Genomic DNA, 25,836 nt, shown 5'->3' on the forward strand with positions numbered 1-25,836 from the left:
TCTTTCCATATCAGTCACCATTGTGACCCTTAACGTCACGTTGGAGGTCGTTAAGGGTCATGTTAACGACCCTCAACCCAAACCCAAGCCACAGCGCTTCCATCTAACGCCGCTGACCGAGATTAGCCTGTGAGCGCTGCTCTGTGCGCATGTAGGACAATTGAATGTGGCCTGCAGCGGACCGGGCCCTGACGACGGGGGCCACAGTGGGAGCAGCAGATGTCACTGCACACATCTCCTCCATCGGCAGGGATTATGGGAGAGAGACCAACAGCTGATGCTGCTCAGCCTCCGCGTGTTTGTGTGGATTCATCTCTGATGTCTTCATGTAAGAAACGGAGTGTGTTGGCATTTTAGTTAACACCATTAGGGGTCCATTTTGGTGAAGGGCTTTGATAGGGACAGAAGTGGGTTGAGGACACTGGAGGAGTGTGTGTGCAGTGAGTAAATCACAGGGGGTGGTATAATCAGACTTCGTTTCACACTGCCTGGTAATCCCTCGGCTAGGAGCAAAGCCCATTCTGCTTGCCGGTGATTGGTCTTTAGACGCTACGTTTCCGAGTTTTTGTTGCTTGGTAACAGGCTTAGCGTTTTGCCATCATCACCGCCCTAATAGCTCAACACTCAGGAGTTTTACAAGCTCTGGTTTGGAGGTTTTATTTCCAGTCTTTCCAAAGTCTTTTGAACTCCTTGAATCAGGAGCAACCCTATATCTTACGGATGCTACGTGTCACCCCTCTGGTTTTCACTCTGCACTGAAACCCTTTTTGCCAATCAGTCAACTTCAAACCTCGGATCAGGTCTGACAGCAATCCGTCGGCCCACACGAGCCACACTTCCTCTTCCAGATTTGCCTCTACAGGAAGCAGGAAGTCCAAGTCAACTCCTTTTACCTCAGTTCTTACCCTTTCAGAAAGGACAAAAAAAAGTCCCCTGGTTCACATCCGCTTGACACATTGAACCAAAACGGACGACTCGTGAGTTTTAAGTTGCAGAAAACGGTAATTTCTGTTGTCATTCTAGTCCATTGGTCATGAATCATAGTTCAAAGAAAAGTATTAGCTTTTGTTTTAACTTCTGATGTTTTTCTTTTTGTTCCACTAATAAACGTTTCTAGATAATCATATTTTAATACAACACAAAGGTCACCTGAGTGTAAAGAAAATGTAGTTTTCATTTATAAAAAAGGAAAAAGGAAATCCAAACCAAGCAGGCTCTTGCTGCGAAAGCAAACCCAATACCTGAAGTACTGGTTGACTGCAGTCAACAATTGTCTTAAAACATTCCTTCTGTAAAAAAACCTTACAAAACAAATAAAAAGAAAACCTCTCTCCTGACTCTACGGCTTCATAATGCGTCTGTAAGCGTCGTCTCCTCAATGGTTGCTCGAAGCGAGCTCCAAACGTCTCAATGGGCCTTTGCCTCGGTGCGGGCTGACAGACGTCTAAATAAGCTGGAAATTAAAACTCCGGCCCCTGAGCATGTGGCCAACATGTGGCTCGGCTTACGTCAATGCCACTCTGGATCTCCGGAGACGGAGAAAGAGTGGAGGGTCAGAGAGTCCAGTCTGGATGCTGGGACCCTGGCATGCTCTCCGCAGTCATAACATCCCCGCGGCGATGTTGACAGGCAACGCTCGGTACGCTGCTTTGTTTGGGACTCGACGAGCGCGTCCGGCTAACGGCTTCAGTCGGCGTGTGCGTGCGCGGTCTGATCTCAGCGTCTCCGCAGCCTGCCACAGAGACGTGTAAACACTGCGCGGCCCGTCGGGCCGGGCCAGGAGCTGTTTTTTCCGTCCTGCGGACAGATAACAGGTCTGCAGCAGACTAAACTCACACAGCAGACTGATTAGCTCACAGAAAACACGGTTGCTAAACTGAAACTCATCAGGTTTAGGAAAAAAACAGAAAGGGATGAAAGGAAGCGGGTGAAACAAACGGAGAGAAAGAGGAGCCTGAGACCTGAGACTCTTTCAGGAGCAGCAGGACTGACGCCTTTTAACGGCCGGAGTTAGTTTTTACATCTACAACCTCATTATGAGGCGAGAGGAAGAAAGGAACTTCACCTGAACTTTTGTCCTTACAAAGAAAAATAACGCGTGCTGAGGAAGAGATGGCTGCACTTTTCCAGGAACGCAAAGCTTTAGAGCAGAACTTACACTGCTTGGTGGTCGCCTCATTATGACCACGAACACGGATCTAGAAAGCGTTTCATGCAGTCACATTCAACCTAGAGTTTGGAGATTATTGTTCATTTTTGGTTACTTAAAGCCTTTTTTTCTCGTTCTTCCCGTAAGAACACGTTTTTTTTCTGCTAATATCAGGATTGTATCCTCGTAATTATACAATAATAGTTGCAGCCTGGCCCTAATACTCCTTTGCACAACTCACAGAAAGGGGTGACTGAAATAAAAGCTCTGTTTTGAAAATATTTTCCATCATTTGTACTTTCTTTTTTAGAACCCCCCCACCCCCCCGAGAATAAAAATCTAACCTGGTATGAAAACATGAAGAAATTTAAGTTTTATGCCATATTGCCCAGGCCTGATTCAGCCTCCTTTACTCTGATACCCATAAATAAAGTCACATGTAACCTGCATGCCTTCAGGAGTCACCTAATTAGAAATCCAACTGAGAATACATTTAGTACAATATTAGAAAAATGCATAGCTTTTTGGATAGTTTTGGTGTAATTAGTGGGTTTTTTTTAGCAAACAGACTTTTTTATTTATGGACGATTAATCGTTTACAAAATTAGTTGATTATTTAATTAATTACGATCAATCATTTCAACTCCATCTTAAAGTAATCTATAATCAGTGCTCAAACACAGGCGCTGACAGCATGTTAGCAGCCGATATCAGTGCCTGATGTTTTCAACAAGTGGAGTCAAAGATAAGCTTGATGTTCGGCTGCAGCCGTCTGAAAACAACCCGAACTTTAACGACGTTTTGTCAAATCCCTGGATGTTTGGACGGCTCTCTGGGACCTGAAGCGCCTCTTCATCTCTGCTGTCAACAGCTTAGTTATTTAAAAAAACTCGCGTTCAGGTGGTAAAATCACATTCAAGCAGCGTTCAACAACTGCAGCAGAGCAGAGGTTAAACGCTTTCAGATCAGACTTTAGGAAGGGCAGCAGCCCAGGGCACCAATTTTTTAGGGGGCACCAACAATTAAAAAAAAAAAAATTTAAATGAATGCATGTTTTGAAAACATTTTTCTTCATATCAAACTCATGGACAGATATCAGGTGAGTTATATTAATATTTTGAGATCTTTATGAAGAATTTTTTTTCTTTCTTGATTTCTCTGGACAATTTCTTTAGGAACATCAGAGTTAATGGCTAAAGGACGTGTTAAACTTACCATTCATCAGCTCACATCTATTGATGTAATTTGCTTTTCTTTAGTGATTAAGGCACCAAAACCGGCTTAAGCCCACATTCTTATAAATCTGGTTCTGGGTGTTACAGCAAACACAGCAGTGACATAAATAAGTTTCTTGTGCATCTAGAATGTTTCTGAAACAGTGACTTTCCTGACACTATGAACTAAACAAAAACATTTCCAATCTGCGTTTGCTGACCTCCAGCAGCTCTGAGACGATGGGCAGCCCCTCCGGGTTACAGATGTCGATGGAGTCGTCCCTGTAGGTCTTCTTCTTGTAACGGATGTTCCCCAGGTGCAGGATGGCAGACAGCAGGGAGAAAATCCTGACAAGAAATGCGCCATTTTGTTATCGCTTGCCGATCGTTCCCAGCCCACCTGTCCCGCTGAGATATCGACGTGAGTTGAGGAGAGGCCGTAAATAAATCGACACAGGCTGATAGAAACGTATGGGAGGGTTACAGGTTGATTTAATATCCTAGTGGGTCAGCGGGGGTCACGCCTCGGCCTTACTGTTTGCGAGTGGACGGTAAGAACCTGACCATCTCCATGGCCAGCTGCAGCCGCTCAAAGTCATGCTTCAGGTCTTCTCCCTCCACGGTGAAACAGTCCTGCTGGTGTCGGGAGGAAACATGCGAAGACAAAAGAGCAGAAGAAGACAGGGACAGAAATCAGCACCAGCAGTATTTGGGGAAAAAAAGGACCTGGGTTGGGCATTTATTTTATCGTGTATCATTTATTGTGACAAATTTCTTATTGCAATAAGAATTTTGATTTATCGTTAGGATGAATTCCAGGTAATGTTTAAATCCTTCAAAACTGTCTGGGATTGTTGGGATTGTAAGGTTTACTACTTTTTCCAGTGTTTGTTCATGGAAAAAGTTTGAAAATATGATTAAATGTAGTCACTGTGTGCAGTTTAGTGAGGCAACTCATGCTTCTTTATGTGAATAGTGTTCTAGAGAAGTGTATTACACATGGATATGTTGTGGGGTAATGACTGCAGCGTCATGCAGTCACCAGCTGCGTTTCCATTACAAATGTGCTCAAAACTTTGTCAGCATGTCGAAAAACACAATTTCACAATTACGGTGTTTAAATTAAATGAGAAGCGAGGTTGAAATCACATATGAACAAGTCGTGGCGTCATCCTCCCACTACTTCCTGTCATCTTCTTTGTCATTTTCGCCAGTAGTAACATCCAGTTGTTGGATCGTGAAAACTTCTTATCAAAAATTGCAGCGTTTCCGTTATTTCGGTAATTAAAATTTGTGGAATTATATGGTCAATGGAAACACAGCTATGGTTACCTAAGAAAGAAGTAACAAATAATTCACATTACTTTCATAGTTAGCATAAAGTATCATGATAAAACTTTACGTCCATATCACCCACTCCTAAAAACAACACAATTTAACACTCATCACAATCAGCAATACTAGCTACGAATCATCTATAGATGTGTGCAAAACTTTGTCCATATTCTGCAAATGTTGAAAAACATTTTGCAACTTTGGAGTTTCCATTAAATAATTAAAATCACATGTGAATAAGTTTGTTCCACGCCGTCATCCTCCTACCACTTCTCCGTCGTTTCCGCCAGTAGCAACATCCTCTGCTGATTGTGAAAACTTATCAAATGTGAGTTTTTTTTTCAAAATTGCCATGTTTCCATTAAGCAGATTTATTTTCATTGTTCCAATTTGCACAATTATGTGACCAAATCAAACGCAGCTAGAAAAGTAATAAATAGTTCTTATCATTTTTATCGTTATATTACCACAAAATACTGCGATAAAACTTTAAGTCCACATTGCCCACCCCTGAAAACAACGTAGTTTAACATTCATCACAACCAGCAGTCAGTTGATCGACGTGCATAGCCTTGACAGCAAACAGCTGAACCAGCATGTCACAATGTCAAGGAAAACATATAATTTCCATAGTTCATCTCATCTGCAGAGCAGCAAGCCACAGCTGCACAAAGGGGGGGAAACCCTGGATGGTGAACACGAGCGCATTCCTGGGCAATCATGAGACTCTGATATCATACAGTCTTTGTTACCAGGGTTGAGATGGAGGAGAGACGCCATCCGTCACATCCTGAGCAATGTCTGAGGAGTCCACAGATCCAGGAAGTGTCCTCATGCAGCGTCTCCTCAGGCCCTCTGCTCGGTCAGCTTCTCCCTGCTCCCAATAGCGAGCCTCTCCCGGGCTGTAATTAGCACATACCACAGCGACCGGACGCCAATGGAAGACACGGGAACCTATAATCCACACTCTGGAACCCTCTTCCACACGTTACTCTCCAACACTCCTTTCCCTCTCCTCCATTGTTTTTCTTTGTCCCACAACGACTGGAGGGTCCAGAGGGGTGGGCGGGGGAGGGGGGTAGCTTCTCCGGTTAGCTTCTCTGGTTGCAACAAAAGGTCTGCCGAGGCTTCTGGCGAAATGGCAAGACCCGGGAAAGACGAGTTTTATAGCCGCCGCCGGTTGTTTTTGACCTCAAACACCCAGAATGGCACAATGTGATACATTGATGGAAGTTGAGAAAATAAAGAGATCAGTTTTGGCAGCCTCAAGGGAATACTTTGGTTAAAAACCAACATTTTAGCTATTTGGGGTTTAAAAAAAAAAAGAAGAGTACAGAACAGACAAGAGTCTTGTTTTAAGCAAAAATATTGAGACAGACTCTGTTATTCCTATTCATTATATCTAATTTAGTGTCAGTAAGACAAGTATACATTGCTTATTAGCCGATCACAGTGATATGTCAGCATCAGATCTACATCTATAGAGCCTCGCAGCGGTTTTCACACCCCTTGAACATTTTTGAAATATTCCATATTACCGACAAACGGAAATGTATCAGATTAGGATTTTATGTGGCAATGAATCAAAGGGAATGATTCATTGTGAAGTGGAAGGGAATTTAATACATTTATGGTTTAATACATTTACAACAACAACCAATTCCACCGTTGTTGGCTGCAGTCACGCTGAAAGTCTTCAGGAAGTTGCCGGATTTAAGTTTTTCGCCATTCATTTTTGTTTGGTGAACATCAGTAAACATCAAGTTTTCAAGTCTTGCCACAATGCCCAGTTGAAACAGGCCTGGACTTTGACTAGGGCATTGGAAAAGGCGAACATAATTTGATATTAAGCAACATATTGTAGCTTCTGGGCTCCTATAGCTCTAACCAGCTGGCTGGTCAGCTTAGGTAGACAGTCATGTCTTGGTATGTTTGCAGTTGAGTCATAATCCTAAGTATCATTTTCCTTCCACCTCACTTTGTGTTGATCCATCTCAAGAAAATCTATTAATAAAAAACATTTAAGTTTGTTGTCGTAACATTGAGAGAAAGTTAAAGGGATGTGACGATTTAGCCAGGCGGTGTAGATGTCACAAATCACGACTTCATCATCATTTGAGGTATAAAAACACTGTTTTGGAGCAAATACAGCATGCCAACACATCGACCAGACATTCCACACCACCAAGTCAGAGACGGCCAAACAACCCCAGAGCTGTCACAGCCACCAAACACCCGACTCGGTTTCAGTCATCAAAAAGAAACATCCAAAATGTTTGGTCTTTGGGATCTTTGGGCAAAAACAGGGTTTTTTTCATTCCTGAATGTTTATTTTCCATTTTTGCTTCCAGATCTGTGGCATTTTTTGTGCTGATTGACTCTCTGCTGTGCATTCAGCACACGGGGAGGTCAGAGGTTAAACAGGCCTACGTGGGGAGTTGGTCAGATGATCAGACAGGTGGTCTGAGAGTCTGACAAACATTCTATGCGGGTGTGTGGTAGGGTCTGTGTGACTACGATGCCATCATGTCCTTGAACAGTGGGGGTCACAGACAGAATGAGGTCACTCAATGGCCTTTATGAGAGCAAGAAGCAACAAACAGCGAGACGGGTCGGTTGGGGAGAGATGGACAGACTCACTGAGATACGCGTTTTAAAGACATCACTTTGTTCAAGAAGGTACCTGCACAGCAAAAGGCCTGTTCAAAAAAACATTTCATTGGATTGAATGGTAAAAGACTTAAAGAGAAGTCAAACAAAACAAAAATCTCTTAAAAAGCAGCTGTCTCTACAATTACTCCTACAACTACTTCAGTAACAACAGGCTGCAAAGACCTCTTGAGATTAGAAACACTGATTGAAAAGTGTTCCTTCGCCTGCACACGTAATTACGGATGTTGGTGTAGTATAACCCCTTCCCACTGGGAAGTGGCTTTTGTCTCTCAACTACTGAAACTTGCTCTCAGAAAGTGGAGTGTCACCTCTCTGAGCTGGTGTGTGAAGTTCAGATATAGTCTGACTCATCCTGATGCGTGGGTCTCGTTAAGAGCAGCTGAACACTCTTCTGCCCTGGGGTTGCCCTGGCTGAGGGGCATTAGGATACTTTTTGCCCCCAGCTAGGTGCCTGTACATTGGGGTTCACCATGGTAAAAGAGGAAAGCTTGCTGGGCACTCCCAGGTTCTGCTGGTTGGACTTCAACGCTCAATGACAGCAGACTGTCTATGGTAGAGATGCTGCTGACCTCAAATCGGGACAGAAGTGGGCAAAAATCTGGCAAGGCTCCAAAAAAGATGAGATAAGATAGGATTCGTCAAGAGTTCCTCGAGGTTCTGGATGTAGTGCGGTCTGGGCAGATACCCTGGATTGGCAGACCAAGGTTATGGTCCCGCTATTTAAAAAGCCTTTACCATGGTATCCATTCCAACTATAGGGGAATCGTACTCCAAAGCCTCAAAGGTAAGGTCCAATCAGGGGTTATTGAGGAAAATCAGCCAGATATAGCCTAGACTCTGATTCAGGAGCAGCAGTATGTTTTCTGTCCTAGTTGTAGAACCCTGGGCCAGTGCTGTACCCTAAGAAAGGTCCTGGAGGATGCATGGGAGTTCGGCCAACCAGTTTGCGTGCATCTTGGGGATTTGAAAGCTTTCAGCAATGTTCTTTGGGAAGTCCACTGACTCCCCCAATATCATCGACTCACAATGTTTCTAGTTGCAGCCAAGGTGTTGATGGGATCTGTTATGGTGTCCTCAACCTTTAGCAGAAGATATGAGTCTGTCAGATTAATCAAATCTGGATCTCTGGTTTCCCTGGAGCAGTTCACAGCAGAGTGTGAAGAATCAGCACCTACAAGTCTGCGTGATCCTGAGGTGGAAAAAGGGAGAGTGCCTTCTCCGAATCAGGGAAGAAATGGTGCTGGAGGTCGTTGGGTGGAGAGGTGCCAGCAGTACACAGCAGCTTTAAAGTTTTACAGTTTGATCCTGCATTTTCTGGTGACACTAAAGTACTACACCAGTTACATACTCATATTTAAATGTCAGAAAGCTTTCCACTGAGCCATGTAAATGTGATTTTTTTATACACGTCAAGAAGGATAATAGCTTGGATAGTTGCTCAATTATCTTGATACTTTGAGCCGAATTCACTCCACTCTTCGTTGAACTCCCACATTCAGACATTAAGTCCCTTTATAAGAGAAATTATCACTATAAAACTCGAGGTGTTTATGGTAACAGTCTATTTGCATAAGGGCAGCATTGTTTAAAACTACTCCGCCACAAAACAAGAAATGCACGATTCAAACGGAAAAGCACTTCCACAGAAATTACTCAAACCGCTCTTGCAGCAAAACTGGCTGAGTGTGTTCCAAACATCTCTCATTATGCCAATAAACGGCTGAATTTCCTCCTTCCAGCTTCGGCTGCGAGGTGGAGAATGTTCCTGGGGAGGAACTGAGAAACACAAATGGCTGTTTTGCTGCAGGAAATGTTCCAACGCACTCCGACGTCTGCATCTCGTTTCATTCTGAGCTGACGACTGCTTTCCTGGAGGCCCACTTTAAAGAGAATTTCATTACATTTTGATACTCAAGTTATTCTTCTCGGGAATGGGTAAGAGCCTCGGATAAAAGAGAAGTCTAAAAAGAAAAAGAAAAACCGCGCGCACAATGCCAAAGTCAAGAATAAAATGTGGTGAAATTGGGAGTCGTATTTGTTCGGACCAATTCTCATGGCTCGTGTGTTTGCTCAACGGCACAGTCCGAGGAACATAATCTCCCATTAGGCGATACCAAATCCCTTAAACACACACAACAAATCCCGCTGACCAAACATTACACACTTCATCTTAAGGCTCGCAGGACAGTGGTGGAGAGCACCAAATCGGCGAACACACACACACGCACGCATACACACACACACGCACACACACACACACGCTCACACACACGCGCACACACACACACACAGAGAATGGACCCAGACCACACACTTTGTAGGGAAGTTTCCGGACGTGAAGCCGGTAGATCAATCATGTTGTCCTCCAATCAGAACCCATGTCAAACTTTAGATCCTCGTCTGAATATCAGCAAATGTAATTCTAGAGAGTTTCTATTATAATACAGAGTCTTGTTCTTGTCTTTTCTTTGTCTACTTTGTACTTCTCTCACTGCTGTTCCTTTAAAAAGTCTGTTGATGCTCCGAGAGGGCAAAAAGATCAATATTTGTTTGTTTTTTTTGTTGTTTTTTTTTGTCAAGAATTAAAGTTGAGTGTTGGAAGCCAAGCGATCCTTTATTCGTAGTGAAATCCTGAAGCTTCCCTACAAAGATGGCATTTCCAGCTTTGGTATCATCATCATCAACCAGCAGCGAATCATCCACAAGCTTTGTTTGAAGGGATTCCTTTTCATTTGCACTTTATTTCACTAACTGTAGAGATGCACCGTGAAATCAGAAGATCATCAGCAGCATTAACGGCGCGGAAATACAGAAAATTTAAAAATAATAATAAGTTAGCAAAAAATCTTCCGATCAGTCAAGGCAGGACAAGGCTAATTTCTGGAAAGTGCATTTTCCACAACGACACAATTCAAAGCACTTTGTAGGATTGCAAGGGAAATAAAATAAAATCATTAAATTGCAGTGGCAAAGGAAAAACGATGACAGTTTGACACTTTATGGCGTTCCAGTTGTGAAAGGAGCTCAGTGTTTCGGACGTTTTGCAGTTTTCTGGAAGTTTGCTCCAGATTAGAGGACCATAAAAACTGAATGCTGGTTCTCCATGTTTGGTTCTGGTTCTGGAGAAACCGAGAAGAATAGGAACCAGAAGACCTGAGCGGTCTGGAGGGTTGATACGACGACAACAGGCCTTTCATTTACTCACTTTAACATAATATCATAAATCGGCCCCAAATTCGGATCGGTGCATCTCTAATTAAAAAGGACACAGACATTTCGTCGTGTTCCCACAGATCTAGCAAAACGGTGACTTTACAAGGTATCCTTTCAAACATCTTACAGCACATTTAACAGAGCCAAGGCCAGGCTGCTTCTAACGTCGGTCCGGTTCGCTGAAAGCAGGCGGGGTGTGGACAGCCAGGAGAGACAACAAGACCAGGACTGGCACCAAAAACCCCACTGAAGCATGACACACCCATAAACACAGACGTACACAAACAAGTTGGCGCGATACTGACCAGCTCAGACTCATAGAAATTGTCCCAGTGGAGTTTGTGTGGTCTCTTTGTCATCTGGAAGCAAGGCAAAGTGGGTTAAAACAAAAGCAAAAAAAAAAAGAAAAGAAAGAAACACCAACAACTCCTGCAAAAATGTTTTCTCAAAGAGAAAGTTTTAAAATTCTGTGTGAATTAGAGAAGTGACTGGACGTCCCGGAGGGACAGACGGAGACCAGAGCAGCGGTGATCACATCAGGACTGATGGAGATGGAGACGGAGACGGATGTCCCCGACACGGCCGGGACACACAGACTCAGACAGGTTTATAAACATTCATCACCGACTTGGATGTTATTGGGAGTTTCAAAATCCAAAGTCAAAATCTGAGACTCACCAGAGCAGCCGGTAGCTCTGGAGCGCAGAAAGTTTACAATATAAAAATGTTAAAAATGGGCTAGTAGCATTAACATGGCTCTACTGGTTTTGTTCAAGTCCAATACTGTGTAATAACACAGATCAATTACCAACAAAGCTGCTCTAAATCACATTTTTCCGGATTTTCTGCTGCTTCTGTTGCCGAAAACCAGCAACATTTTGACAATCAGCTGCTTTTTAAGACAAAGTCTTTATTTATTTAGCCATTTTTTCCCTCCTTTCCTTCTTTTTGCAAACACATCAGCTGATCAGACCTCAGTTTACAAAAATCAAAGCCAAGCTTCAGTGCAGTCACTTTGGCTACCTTTACACGTTCTCTGGTCAGCGTCAGCAGAGGCAAAATGCCTTCAAGACTTTCTCCAGTCCTGCTTTTAAAAGGAAAAGAAAATAGTCCTGCTAAGTTCAGACATCACAGAAATAAATAACTCTACTCAGGAATGAGCTCGCGTTAAGGATGAACCGAGGAATCACGTGGAATGGAAGGACACTGGAAGTTCAGCGTTTACTCAGCCGGGGTTTCCTCTGACAACACTCTTCAGTGTTAGCGCTGTGACTGATTGAGAAATCTCAAAGTTAGTTATTTTCAGCACCGAAGAAGTCAGAAGAAGCAGGAAACGTGCAAGAAGCTTTTAAAAAGTCAACTATCTTTGTTAGAGGCAAACATTTTTTTTCTCTCCTTTAAGCTGCTACATTGAAACAGAGAATAAAACTTGAGCAAATTTCAGGAGAGGAGCCAGTTACAGAAAAATGGCTCCTTTGTGTCTTTATAGGAAATTCCTATTATTCTGTTGGATTAGAAATAATTTCCAACCTTCCCCCACAGTGAAGGTAAAGATCAGTTAACTACATGTTAAATTAACTAGTAAATCTGCGCCTTTATTTTTGAACACAATATTCATAAAAAGCTGTTAAAATCACTAATATCATCTTGGTTGCTCAACACAAAGCATTGAGAGGTCGTTGCTTTGAACCACAAGTCAAAGATTTATCACAAAAATGGTGGCGCAATAGGCTGCTGGTTCAGATTAGAACTAGATTATTTGTATTTGACTCCATTTAATCCGGGGGAGAGAAGTGAGAGCACTCGGTGTGAATAATGTAATTGTGAAACCATGGTGACTTCTGGCGCGCTCGACACACGTCCAAATCAGCACCAGACCGACTTTCACAGTTTTGCAGTTGCCATGGAAACAGGGCTGCAAGTAGGCACAGAGGAAAGGGTGGGGGTGAGTTGGTGTTGTTGCAGGGATTAAAGGAGAACTGAGAGGGACAAAATGATTTTATTTTATTTTTTTAAACAAGTAGAAGGACAAAAGACGAAAAAAAAAGGTTTAATATCTCTGTTTCCGTCTTGGTGAATTGCAGTACTGTAACGAAAAGGGAGCTGCCAGCACACACAGATGTACTGCAAAAAGATGCACACATTATGTAGGCTTCTGGCATATGTATACACACACAGAGAAACATGAACACACAAACAGACGCCTGGAATCAGGACTTGTGAGCGATGAGACATGCTCCAGTTTTGATAAATGAGCAAACAGGAGTCAGCAGAGAGACCGTCTGTTTCAGTTTCTGCATTTTTATCACTTGTACAAATGAAGATCCATTAATATGGAAATCTGGTGATTTCCATATTAATGGATTAATGGGTAGAGAAATCTGGTGATGTTTTTGTTTGTTTGTTTGTTGTTTGTGTGTGCATCCGTGTGGATGTGTGAGTTTGGTGGAGGCTGACCTGGTTAAGGTAGTGGTACTCCTCTGGTTTGAGCAGGTGGAAAGCCTTCCTCTCCTCCTCACTGGCTCCAGCCAGCAGGTAGTAAAAAACATGGTAGTTCCTGCAGACACACACACGCAGACGCGCATACACGCGCACGCGTTACATAAAATTACATCTCCTGTTGATCTTTGGAATAATTTGAAATATGAGGGGAAATGCGCCGTTGCTCACTTTGAAACAAAAAGTGCAACACATCATGTGTTGTATCGGTTAGACTTTTTGACATCGCCGCTTCGCGTTAAGTGAAACAAGGCGCTGCAGAGTGTTCGGGTCGGAAGCAGCGACCTGTGATTATCCAGGATGACGTGCAGGGTACTGAAACATTATTTTATTCCATCTGAAAATGAACTTCAAGTCTTTGCTTCAAGCTAATAAACATCCTGTACACCCGACCCGTTAGAAATACATTCAATATTTGACATACAAATATGTTAGTTAGCTAACTGTGCTAATAGGCTGGCACAGTTAGCTTGACAGAAAGGCTAAATGTGCTAAGTTAGCACAACAGGATTTACATGCCCAACATTTAAATCCTGTTTCAGTGCAGAGCTGTGTAACACCAGCTGCTCTCTTTCAGTGATCCACAGAGACAGACAGCTCTGTTTTTATCTGAATTGTTTTGTTTTTACACAGAAGTATCTTGTGTTTATAGCTCTATGGAAGAAATCAGATTTGTTGCAACTTTACAAAACTGCTAAGTTGGAATTGACCACGCCGGCGCACCTTTATTTTTTACACTTTTATAAAAACAGTTTTCACATTCTGGCGGAAAATTCAACACAATGTGTTAACAAATGATTGCTTTTAGCTTCAAGTCCCAGGACTTTATATTTATCCTGTCAGAGAGGATCAGCAAATTCACATGCTCACAAAAATGGCGGCGCAATAGGCGGTTTGGTCAGATTGTAAATAGATTTTTGTCTTTATAAATAATAAGAAGCTCCACATTCTTTAGGTATAAAATGACAGACGAGACGCTCTGGTTCTCTGAGGGATTTTTGAAAGATTGCGCTAACAGCAGTGGGATTGTAAAATACAAGCGATGTTTATATCTGTAATTGTTGAAGCTGTTCCTTCAGCTTCAACCTTTTTTGCCGGCGGTTTGGGAAAAAAAAAAAAAAAAAAAAACAACAAAAAAAGAAACTGCAAGGGGAAAACACTTTGTAGCCATAAATTCAATCTCTACAGCCGGTTTATCCTGACTTTATTAATAACACTCCAGAGGGGGAAAACCTCCAAAGTATGCCGACTGCGGACAGAACCTTCATTTTCCAGTGTGATGATGGGCCTGACCCAGTTTCTGACGGCAGCTCAGCCTTTGCCCTGATCATGTCCTGGCCAGTATTTTTTCTTTCCACACACCAGGGGTCACTCAGAGGCAACGTGCCAAAGACTTAAGATTTAAGACAGTTTGCAGTTTATCATCCCATCGCTCGCTCCCCTCCCGCCTCTCCGTTACGGCTCCGACCCGTGTGGGAGGTCCCGTCTCCCATTTCTATCCTATCAATATGGCTACCAGGGCCTGTCGTCGGGGCGAAACAGAAACCCTTCACTCGGTTGGGGTTAGAGCGATTTGTTGACCTGTGGTAAAACACGGACACGCAGCTGGATTTCCCAAAGGACGGGTTCCTTTCATTTTGATTTCTGGACAGCTGAGAGGAACGGCCACGCAGACGTTATGTCATCGTGTTACCTGGAGGAAAAACGAACACAGGTGGCGCTCAGAGCGCCGGAGCTGATTTACCCCGAGACAAGTTTATGTTTGAGTGCGTCCAAAGTAAGTGGAAAACTGTTCAAAGTTATGTCACTTCAGCTAACCTGGACATTTATCAAAAACACTTTTTTTTTTTTTTGCTTTAAAATCATCTTCTCTCTACATACTAACAGTTTTTAGTTAAAAAATTTAAGATTTTAATAAAAACTATCCAATTTGTTTCCCATTTGTTTACAATAAGTAATATATAATCTTCTATTGAATATCAATGCGGTTAATGTCGACAATCACCACCTACTGGCACCAGATGGGTACTACAATCCCAGAAACCACAGAGACACAGATTTGTAAAATAGATACAATTATAAGAGAAAATCAATTTCTGATTTGATTTTGTGCAAAGGCTCAACTTGGTGCCTGGTCATTTTAAAAACGTGCCAGTCTTAGTCTGCACCCTGTAAACCAGATGAAAAAGACGAGGGGCGTTGGATTCACTCACCTCTCGTTGTGCTCCTGGTACACCAGGCGGGATTTCTCCAGCAGATATTTCTCCACATAAGCTCTGAAACAAAAAAAAACGGATATGATTAACAGTCTGGAAGAAGCTGCTGATGATCTGATTAGAAATCAAGCTGAAAATAAAGGAACGGATTGTACTGTTAGTCTTAAACTTCTTCTATTGTCTTTGCACAAAGACACGACAGTGAAATTAGTAATAAAATGGCATCACTTTGCCGCCGGAGCACACAAAATATTATGTGCCTACATTACATAAATTTACAAATAATAATATGTTACTAAATATATATAACTAAGCATTTTCAGGGTGTGCTGAAGGCGCAGGGGTTAAGCACAACCCACATATGAAGGATTTAGTCCTCGACGCAGCTGTCACAGGTTCGATTCCCGGCCTTGGTGACCTTTGCTGCATGTCTTCCCCCTTTTCTCATTACCCACTTTCCTGTCAATTAACTATCAAATAAAGGCCACTAGAGCCCAGAAAACCTAAAAAAAACCCCCAAAAAACAAAAAAACTAAGCATTTTCAAACAGTCTCAGACAGGATTTAACAGAGTTATACTAACATAGAAAGGAAGATATAATTAGATGCGTGCTCTGTCGCACTGAAATCACAGACTTTAGAGTATTTTCTTAGGATTTTATAGGTCAATATAAAGCATTAGGAAAGTGATGTATGGTTTAGAAAAACATCAAAAAGTCTTATTCAATAAATTTGAACAACCGTTCAGATGAGGCTCATTTCAATCTTCTCAGATTAAAAATATCTTTTGAAAATAATCTTTAAGCATGCTTTTTATTAAACCTAAATTTTAATAAAATTGTGCACTGCTTTATGGTGGTCAATCACAAAAACCCCCAATAAAATAGATGGAAGTTTTTGTGTTTTCCTTCCTCTCTTACCCTCTGACGGTGCCGCTCTCCTGGTAGTTGACCTGGATGAATTTCCCGAAGCGGCTGGAGTTGTTGTTGTGCGCCGTCTTGGCATTCCCAAAAGCCTGCGGAGGAAATCAAACATTTTTTTAAAAACGTGCTTTAGACGACACAGGTACAGAATCCCGGCACGATTTTGTCAACATTCAAGCAACACAAGAAACCAGAGAAATTATCTTCACACCATAATATTCAGACGTCAGGAACAGCAAATATTTATGTGAGAAAAGAGGGAAAGGCAACCGATCATTATACTCTATCAGAGGTCAGGAGGTGCAGGAAAGGGTCTGGACTGGACACGCACACACACGCACACGCACACGCACACGCACACACACACACAGTCTGAGCTGCCAAATTACTGCGAAGGCAAACTGAGCGCAGCTGAAAACAGACACAGGCGTTCCTCATGGTAGGCATTTCTGCTGCGACGCAGACCAACAGAGAGAGCCCATCATTATGGGCTCCTGGGGGGCTCATTGGTGTTCTCATTAGGAGTGCGATGGGGCCCGCTGGGGTGACAGACAACGACGAGAAGAAAGAGAAACGAGGCGAGGGGAAAAAAAGTATCTGTTGGGTATAACAGCTTTGAACAAAACAGTAGCAGGAAGGAGATCAGGAGAGAGAGAAGATGGAAAACAAAGAGATTTAATAGACAAATGGAAAATATAAAGAGAAGGAAGTCAGAAGAAAAAGAACAGAGGGAGGAATAAAAAAAAGTTAAGAAGAGAACCAGAAAAGCTACAACTTTAAGGAGAATACAAGCGTTTTGGCATCAAAGACGATATGAACCTTCTGCCTAAATAACAAGCAGCATAAACACAGAGAGGCTGGATGCTGCAGCGCTGCAACAACTCGGTTCATGAAAGGAAAACCTGCCGCTGAATCCAGCTTTGATCCGATTCATTACCAAGACAAAATAATAAGAAAACCCTGGAGAAACCAGCAGAACCTGACACACATTCAGGTCGCCTGCAGGGACAAAACAGCCACAGAAACTGTGAGGAACACGCATGTTCTGTTCTAATTAAGTTATTTTTTTACTTACTGCTTTATTATCTTACATTGTTATGTATTTTTATTGATTTGGTATGCTTTTTGTTTTTCTTGTGTCATTTATGATATCGTTTTAATTTGTTTTCATGTGAAGAACTTTATAACACTTGTTTAAAAAAGTGCAATGCAAATAAATAATTATTATTTTAATTGTTGTCATTATCATGAATTAAGGAATGGCTCCAGAAATAAAAGGTGTTGATTTGTGTAGCACGTATCGGTTACATTATCCAGGTTCTTCATCACGTTGTTTCTACGGTTTGATGCACCGATGTGAAAATCTGGGCCGATACCGATGTCCGATGTTAGCATCACATTATAACAAAAAATATTTACTGATGTTGTTTATAACTATGTTATATTGTGGGTGAGTGAAATGTACTTCAAAATGTATCAGAATATTTTGTGGTACTATCGTGATAACAATAAAAGTGATGATGAAAAACTGTGTATTACATCTTTACAGGTGTTTTTTGGTAGCTGTGTGTTTGTTACTGCTTGGCTATCAGACAACAACGCTGCTCCTGAACAACATGTCCTCATGAAACGGGGTTCCTCAGGGCTCCAGGGGCATAAAGCACACAGTAAAAACCTTTAATCGTATTTTCTTGAATTTATTGATGATCTAGTAAAAATGATGTGTGCTCCAATTAGGTTTTGTGCCAATCATTGATATTGATCACATGGACTGGCTGTTAATTTTTCGATTAATGCCACTGGCACTGGTCATGTAGCAAAAATGAATCATAAATCAAATTCAATAAAAAAATAGTATATGTCATCCAACAGGCAAACTAAATGTTTGAACTTAAATTATTCAAGATTCTTCAGAGTTGTTGTTGATGCTGACGGTGGATCTCCTGTAGCAGTCTGCATCACAGCAAATTTGAAGAAGCCTCTGACCGAAGACAGTCTCATAATGAGGATGCTCAACGTTTTCCATAACTTTCTTGATTTTGTGTAAAATCTTGCACCAAATGTTAATACAGATAGTTCTCCCTCTGTCTGCCTCCCCTCCCCCACCTGTTGCAGCAATACTACTGTTAGAAGAAATATGTGTTTTCCCCCCCCCCCAAAAAAAAGCTATCTTATCACAAATTTTGTGAAAAAAATGGCATCGTCTGCAGACAAGCTGACCTGAGATCGACAAACTCAAACACAAACATGGGATCAAAAAGAGCAACCGATTCCCTCCATCCAAAATGAAAAGCCAAACTCAATCGCCTCTGGAGGCAGGAGCCCCTCAGTGGTTAAATATTTCCATTTTGGAGTTTCAGGGGGAAAATCCATTTCCTGAATTCATCAAACCACCGCCGGCTCGGTGTGTGAGCTCTTGGGTAAAAACACGGATCTTAAAGAAACGCGGCCCACGTGCGCCGCTGTAGGAGTTGGTGTGTGTGCATTCTCTGCAAGTGGGAAGGAGATTAATGAGGAGGGCGGCAGAGCCTGGATGATTTAGAGTGGAGCTGCACTTCATGGTCAACGCCTGCTGTGACCACAGTGCAGGAAAACACACACTGTGTGTGCAGGCTCTGGTACGGAGTGTGAGGGCCGAGGAGCATACCGGGAGCATTCAGCAGTTTGGAGGTCGGGACATTGATGCGTCCTCCTGTCCTGAAACTCCATGTTTCCAAAGTTTATTCAAGGACTATTTAAAAAAGAGAAGGTCCATCGGAAAGCATCATCGCCTAGAGCTGCATATTTCTGTCTCCAGTGGGCATCAGAGAGTCAACAAACAGTCATGTCTTCACAACAAATCAAGGAGGGAAATTTAAGCTGTTTTCACACGTTAGTCTGATAAACTCTGTTTAATCGGGGACAAACATTGTAACGTTTGGTACATCTTAAGTTGGTGTGGTTCGCTTTCACTCTGCTCTGGGTCAAATTAACAACTTTTTGAAAAACCTGATCCCCTCCTTGCCTGTGGAGGCGCTGCACCAGAAACTACTAAAGAAAACATCATGAAAACCTCAAAAAGAAGTTGACTGCAACTTCCTTCTTCATAAAATGTAAACAAAAGTGGCGTGGCATCAGATTTTAGCTGTAGAAGGATTTATTTTATGTTTGTGGCAAAAACACCACAAGCCATTTAATACTAGTGATAGACTAGGATATTTGTTTTGGTTGTATTTTCCCAGAATGCCCTGCGTTGTAGTCCTGTTTCCTGCTTTTGGAGCAGTCTCCGGTCCGCACGATGTTCACATAAGCCTTCAAACTGCACCACAGTTCACTTCAACCAAACCAACACCTGGATTTTTAGAGTTAGATTCTTTTGTTCATAATAAACGCAATATCAAGTGGTGCAGCAACAGTATGGCAGCGCATGTCGTCGTTTTGGTTTATTTAAGACATGAAAAAACAACATTTAAACCTGTGATATGCCAAACTAATGCGTAGCCTCTTACAAAACAGTCAGTTTGCAGATATTGTAGTCTGAACATTCGCACCAATACTGTATATTCACAATAATACTGTATACTGTGTATACACTTGTACATACATTTGTATATTTCTGTTCACAGCCTGTACATTCATCACAGCCATAGCTGTGGACATGCACATTATATCATATTTGTACATCTGTATGATATTTAGATCACCATATATATTATATTTACAACTTGCTCTGGCACTTTTGGATGGATGCAAACTGCATTTCGTTGCCTGTACTTGGGACATGTGCAATGACAATAAAGTTGAATCTATCCATCTATTACAACCCAGATTGTTCACTGAAACTTAATCTGCGCCAAACCTGTCGTGCGGCACAGATGACTCCCATTTAAAAGTGGCTCATCGAGCTGATGCGACACGTAAAAACCTGCATGCAATAAGGAAACGTCTTCCAGAGAAACTGCTGAGACAGATATTGTACATGAGAAGTTTGATTTATGCCTGCTCCCAGAAAACAACCAGGAACAAGAAGGGCCTGAGGGGTGGATGACATTTCTTTTTCCATACATCTCTAACCCATAAAAGACTGAATAGGTTTTTGTTTTAATGATTAAAACATGATTTTATGCCACAAACTGAAACAATCCTTCGTTTGTGGTGTGACAGAATCTAAAAATAAATACTTATAGCTGTTAAAAACAAGTTCCTATCAACACATTAAAGATGCAGATGCTTTTAATGATGCAAATACATTGTACCTAAAGGCATAAACGTGTTGTGAAAACGCGCCCGTGTCCTAATATTTGCATAAGAACCTCACACTGACGCTATGCTAATGAATGCAGTTTTTGGGCTGGTATCGCCCTGTGGGCTCTTTCCACGCTGTCACATTACGTTAGCCTGCTGTTTCCTCCACAGCTGCAGAAACCCCAGGTCAACATCCTCACAGGAAGCGAGCGGTGCTAAAGGTTTTACTGTGTTAGAGCTTACAGGACAGGGGGGGCCCAGACAGAAAACATCCCTTTTATTAGCATTAGCAGATTGGCTTTGTTTAGCTTAAATATTAATATGCATCACCTGGTTTATCCTTCCTCTGCTTCACCCCGTTTCTTCGTCATTTCTGTCTCATCCAGCTGCTGAGCATCCCTGCCCTCAAATCTTTATGATACTTTGAGAAACTACTATGTGTCCAAACAGGACACATAGTAGTTGTGTCTTTAGCTGCCTTTAGCATGTAGCAGGGACCTCAGAGCAAATGTACGGTGTTTTATGGGACTCTTCCTTACACTGTATGTGGATATGGGTTGAATGGTGTAAAAGCTATACAAGTGATCCCAAGCACTCTTACTAAAGTTAGATGTTTCACATCTTCTCAGTCTGCAAGTTAAGCTAATGTCTGTTTAGCGGCTAACTGCAAGCTAGGAAATAAGCTAATATTAGATTAGCTTATTTTAGATTGTTGCTCCATAGAGAGAATAATAATAAAAGTTATATAGTCATGTTTAATAAATGATTAATTCCAATGAGGCTTGTTTGTCAAATTAAGGCCTTTTCACACAATTTTACAGTTTTTTTTGTGAAACAGCAACGTTTCAGTTGTTTATGCCTCTTGTCCACACAGAAATTTTCAGTGACCCTAAGCAGTTTTTCTTTCTCCCCCACAAAACTGGTGTCAAAGTGAAAACATGCCTTCTCTGCTGTTTTATTTACACTGTGATATTTAAACGCAGGCTTATTATGCTTCTGTTTTCGAAATGGATTTATAAGTTTCAGCAAAATTAACATGAATATTGCAAGACCAAATTTTACAACTGCAACCAAATTTTGGTCACACTCAGTGTCTTTAGCTAGCTTTTAGTGCTAACCAAGCTAGCAATACATTTGCATTTAGCCAATATGGCGAAAGAGCAACCTTGCTGTCTTTAGGCAAATAAGTACGAACCACAAAGAGCTTCACATGTACAGTAAATTTAATACCGCAGTTCTGCATAGTGATGCTAACCACATTTGCCGCCTCATTTAACAACTTTAGCACGACTGCAGTCAGCTGCAGCGTTAAACTGTTGCTATGGATCAGACAGACACACAAAGCTGCACCTCTGACAGCTTAATTGCCGGCATTTATGAGAAAAATCTGTGTTGAGAAAATCATTCGTCACGCACGGCGCAAGAAAAAAAAAAACTTAATCGTAACAAATGAGACCCAGTGAGTTTCTCCTTTCTGAGGTTGAGCTGAAAATGATGCAGGATTACACAGACAAAATGTTTTTAAGGGATTATGTCTGATCAAAGACAGAGTTTTTTTTTTTTTTCTCTCAACAATGTGTTGAGCTGCTTTGTGACAGTTTACTCTGAGCTGACCCATGTTAATCGGCCGGGTCGATACTTTCCGCTGCTCGGTGTTCGTCTGCCCTGCAGGCCAAGTTAAGTGGTGTACAAATAAAGAAAGAGCCAATTACTGAGGATTCCTCTGGGGCATTAAATTCCTCGCTAAGTTTAGTTCTTGCGATGACACATTGGTGCTAAAAATAGGAACACGTTGGACTTTTGTTTGTTCAGCAAATAAATCAGAGGAATTAAAGCCAATAAAAGTAGGAGAAAATTAGGTCAGACCTTAAAGAAAACCAAAACTCAGAAAAATCCTCAACACTGCAACTCAAAACTATTCAGATGATAGAAAAACGGGCATCTAGTAGCTGCTATGGATACACACTGATAAAGAATTGCTTGGTATCGTTTTACTTTTTCTACATTTACATTTAAACTTTCTCAAACAGTGACCAGTTTTCTGCCAAGAGGAAGAAAAAACTGATCCATCAAACGCACATTTGTGCATTGAAGTACGAATATTCAAACAAGAGGGAAAAAAGAGCCCAGCTGGTTTCTCCCTGAGGTTAGAGTTGTACCCACAAACCCACCTCAAATCCAATATGGCTGCCGTGTGGGTGAAATCCAGTAAAAGCTGCAAAAATAAACCGTCTAATTGCACTTCTGTTGGTTTCTACCAAATTAAATCAGTAACACAGCACTCTGCAATACCGAAACACAATGAAGCCAGTGTGAATAACACTGTCTCTAGATAGTCTTTTTTTCTTTAAAATTGCAGTCAGTTTAATTGAACGCACCATTTAGGAAATCCAAAAAACTTTAACAACTCTTTACTGGAAAACGGACGGATGTTATTCCAAGCGATGACTTCCAAAGTAAATATCACGCAGAAAGCAATTAAATCGCGACTTTATTTATTAACACAGGCTGCTGCTAAATCAGAACGGGTAGCTGGTGAAAGCAGTTCGCAGCACAACTACCGGAGCCTCAGGAATGATCAGACTTCTCAGAATAAATGTGTGAATTTCCCAGGAGGGTCATCCTTGTGGTGCCACGGATATTTGTTTTCCTCTCACTTCTTCCACAGTGGCATGCAGCGAGATGACATCACATCATGTTCCCTCCTAGCAGGTGCAGCTGGGCTTCAGGGCACGCTGGGAAAAACAGAGCAGGAATGTGCAGTGGAGGGGGGGAGGGCGTTCGCCAAGTCTGACCTCTAGGTATGAAGTCAGATTTGGAAATGCTCAGCATAACAGGTGCTTATGGACGCGTCTGTCATTTCTGGAGAGAAAGAAATGTGGCAAACAAACTCACTGGGCAAAGAGAGGGGCGGGAACTGGGAACGTAACACTTCCGATACCAATACAGATATCGGAGGTTCTGTATCGGCCGATAACGATCCGATACAGAGAAACAGAGCTGAATCGACTTAAAATGTTTCTTTTTTTAAAAACACAGACATAAATGTACTGAATTATAAATGAATTTGATAACTCTGCACCACCACAGCTCACTAAAATACACCAGTAGCTTCACAGGTTTTGGTCAAACATGTAAAAACAACTTTAATTTGTTCAGTCGGCGCAGATAGAAGTATAAAAAAGAAAACAGACAAAAACAAAACGTTGACTAAGTTAATCAAACGTGTGCAAATAATCTGCAGCAAATTTTCTTTCAAATGGTTCAGAAAGTGAAGTTAGTTACTTGAAATGTAATGTAAAACGAATGATAAAGCATGACGTTGTGAAGAGCACAAAGCATAGAATTAGACTGAATAGATCTGCCCTTATGCATCAGGCACTTTGATATTCCTGGGAATTATCAATATCAGCACCGATACAGGTATTGATATTGGATCGGTGCATCTCTAACAGAAACTGAGCTCAAATTCTTGCTCAACTTGATCGCTGATTTTGACACACGGTGCAACTTGAACGTCTGCAAACCCTCAACTATGCAGTTAGTTGGTATAAAAACCACAAGTCAAAACTGCCTGGTTTCACTTTATCACAATAATCACAAAACGTTCCACTCCATTTCTGAATCATGCAACACATTTCATCAATTCTGTCGGGAACTTCTCGTCCGGCGATTTATACATGTAAACAAACAGATGACAGGATCAGAAATGAGCACAGATCTGCAACATTATGAAGATGATCATGGTCATCGACCGGCATATCGGTGGATGGCACTTCGCTTCTCTTCTACAGCTTACATCTGGACTCGTCCTTCACAGACATTTAACGCCGACCCAAAAACAAAGAAGAAACCTTCTGTCTCCTGGATGCCAAGCGTGACGCGAACCCAGTCCGGTATCATTGCATCAAAACGTAATCAGCGACAAAAATCGACCCCCGGTTTGGTTTCAGCCTTCCGCAGAACCCGTCTATTCAAGATCCTACGTGTGGTTTTCACTCGCCGGCTGAAAATGCTTTTCTCAACATGCCATTAGGTGACACAACTGCACAGGAGGAATGCTTCATGCAGTAAGCACGGGTACTTAACATCAGGGCCTAATGAGCGGAGATGGATGTAAAAAAAAAAAAAAAAAAAAAAGAGAGAAGGAAAAAAATCCCGCTCTGTACCGTACAACTGAGAGAGCGCCCAGGATTTATTGCTTAATTTAACCACAACTTAGCTTAAAACTGGCCGCCATGTTGACACTGGCCAACGGAGCCTCAGCAGGATGCAACAGATACGCCTGTAAAGTACGAAATGCTTATTGCGTTTGCATTAGAGGGCGCTTTACTAAAACATTAATAATCTGGAGGAGAGAAGCAGAGCAGGGTGTTAGTACAGCTTTTAAAGTAGCAGGAGAAATTAGGAAATGTGTTGGAGGAGCTCGTTGTTTTAATGACAGCCATCAGAGATCAGCATTGGCCGTGATTATCTAAGCCTAAAGAACATGCAAGTGCTAGAAATGCAATTGGGGCCAATGTTGATATCCAATATTAATATTACTGTTATGGTCAATATCCAATAAGGTTATTACTGATATTATACATTTCTCTATAAGTTCAAACTGTAAAACAAACACAGCTGACATTGCTCCTCTGCTTCAGTTAAACACCTAATAATGCTGCGTTGCATCATTACTACTGTAGCCTGCCCACAGAAATCCCGCAAGTCAAACAGCCTCCAGAAACACAACCGCAAACGATAACAAGACAGAAATAATCATTGATTATTAATATCGACCCAGTTTGACTTATGGAGCCGATGATGACGTGAAAAAAGTTCATTTGTGTCCAACATTTCATCAACAAGGCAGTTCAAAGTGATTTACATGATGAAACCGTCAACACAGCAACCAACTGTGAAATAAGCATTAAAGTTTACATTCAATCAAACATCAAATATGTTGATCAATGTTTCACTTCATAGTAATCAAAAGCATCTCTGAACAGGTTGGCAATCAACGCAACTAAAGTCTAGATCTTGTCTTAGAAATGTTCTTCAGGTGCCAGAAGGCTGATTTTGTAACCATATTTATGAAGGGTTCAGGTCAAAGTTCATCTCTACACCCAGATTTCAGATCGCTGGTTTCCAGCTTTAGTAACTGATATATCAGGCATCACTAACACCGGTACTGGACTATGATGTGTATTTAGAACTTCACAAACTCATCAGGGCCAATCAGCCTACTTAGCAGGGCTTGTGGCAGAAGCTTGTTTCAGCTTTAAAGGCTCAACCAAGCCTCAAATGAAAAGCTACCAAACACTCGACAACAGCAGTTTGGAAATGGATGAAGCAGGCTAACATTTTAATTATGCAATAGTCCTGACCTCATTAAAAATTTAAGGACTG

The 25,836-nt window shown here is 41.7% G+C and overlaps 1 protein-coding gene across 11 annotated transcripts in view; it reads right to left on the reverse strand.

Moving 5' to 3' along the window:
* The window catches only part of LOC106953009 (unconventional myosin-IXa-like), a 145,283-nt gene that overhangs the window by 55,465 nt on the left and 63,982 nt on the right, over nucleotides 1-25,836 (reverse strand). For 8 of the 11 annotated variants that reach the window (XM_015041490.1, XM_015041491.1, XM_015041488.1 and 5 more), the window contains exons 3-8: nucleotides 16,219-16,313; nucleotides 15,297-15,359; nucleotides 13,042-13,141; nucleotides 10,890-10,943; nucleotides 3,899-3,999; nucleotides 3,585-3,711 (exon numbers count right to left, since the gene is read on the reverse strand). In XM_015041490.1, the coding sequence (XP_014896976.1) occupies nucleotides 3,585-3,711; nucleotides 3,899-3,999; nucleotides 10,890-10,943; nucleotides 13,042-13,141; nucleotides 15,297-15,359; nucleotides 16,219-16,313 (540 nt within the window). The remainder of the gene's footprint in view (nucleotides 1-3,584; nucleotides 3,712-3,898; nucleotides 4,000-10,889; nucleotides 10,944-13,041; nucleotides 13,142-15,296; nucleotides 15,360-16,218; nucleotides 16,314-25,836) is intronic. The other 3 variants (XM_015041489.1, XM_015041495.1, XM_015041494.1) reach the window with 3 other exon arrangements.

This window comes from Poecilia latipinna, unplaced genomic scaffold, assembly GCF_001443285.1.
Source record: "Poecilia latipinna isolate Pla-1442-1.1 unplaced genomic scaffold, P_latipinna-1.0 Scaffold555, whole genome shotgun sequence".
NCBI classification, from domain to species: Eukaryota; Metazoa; Chordata; class Actinopteri; order Cyprinodontiformes; family Poeciliidae; genus Poecilia; species Poecilia latipinna.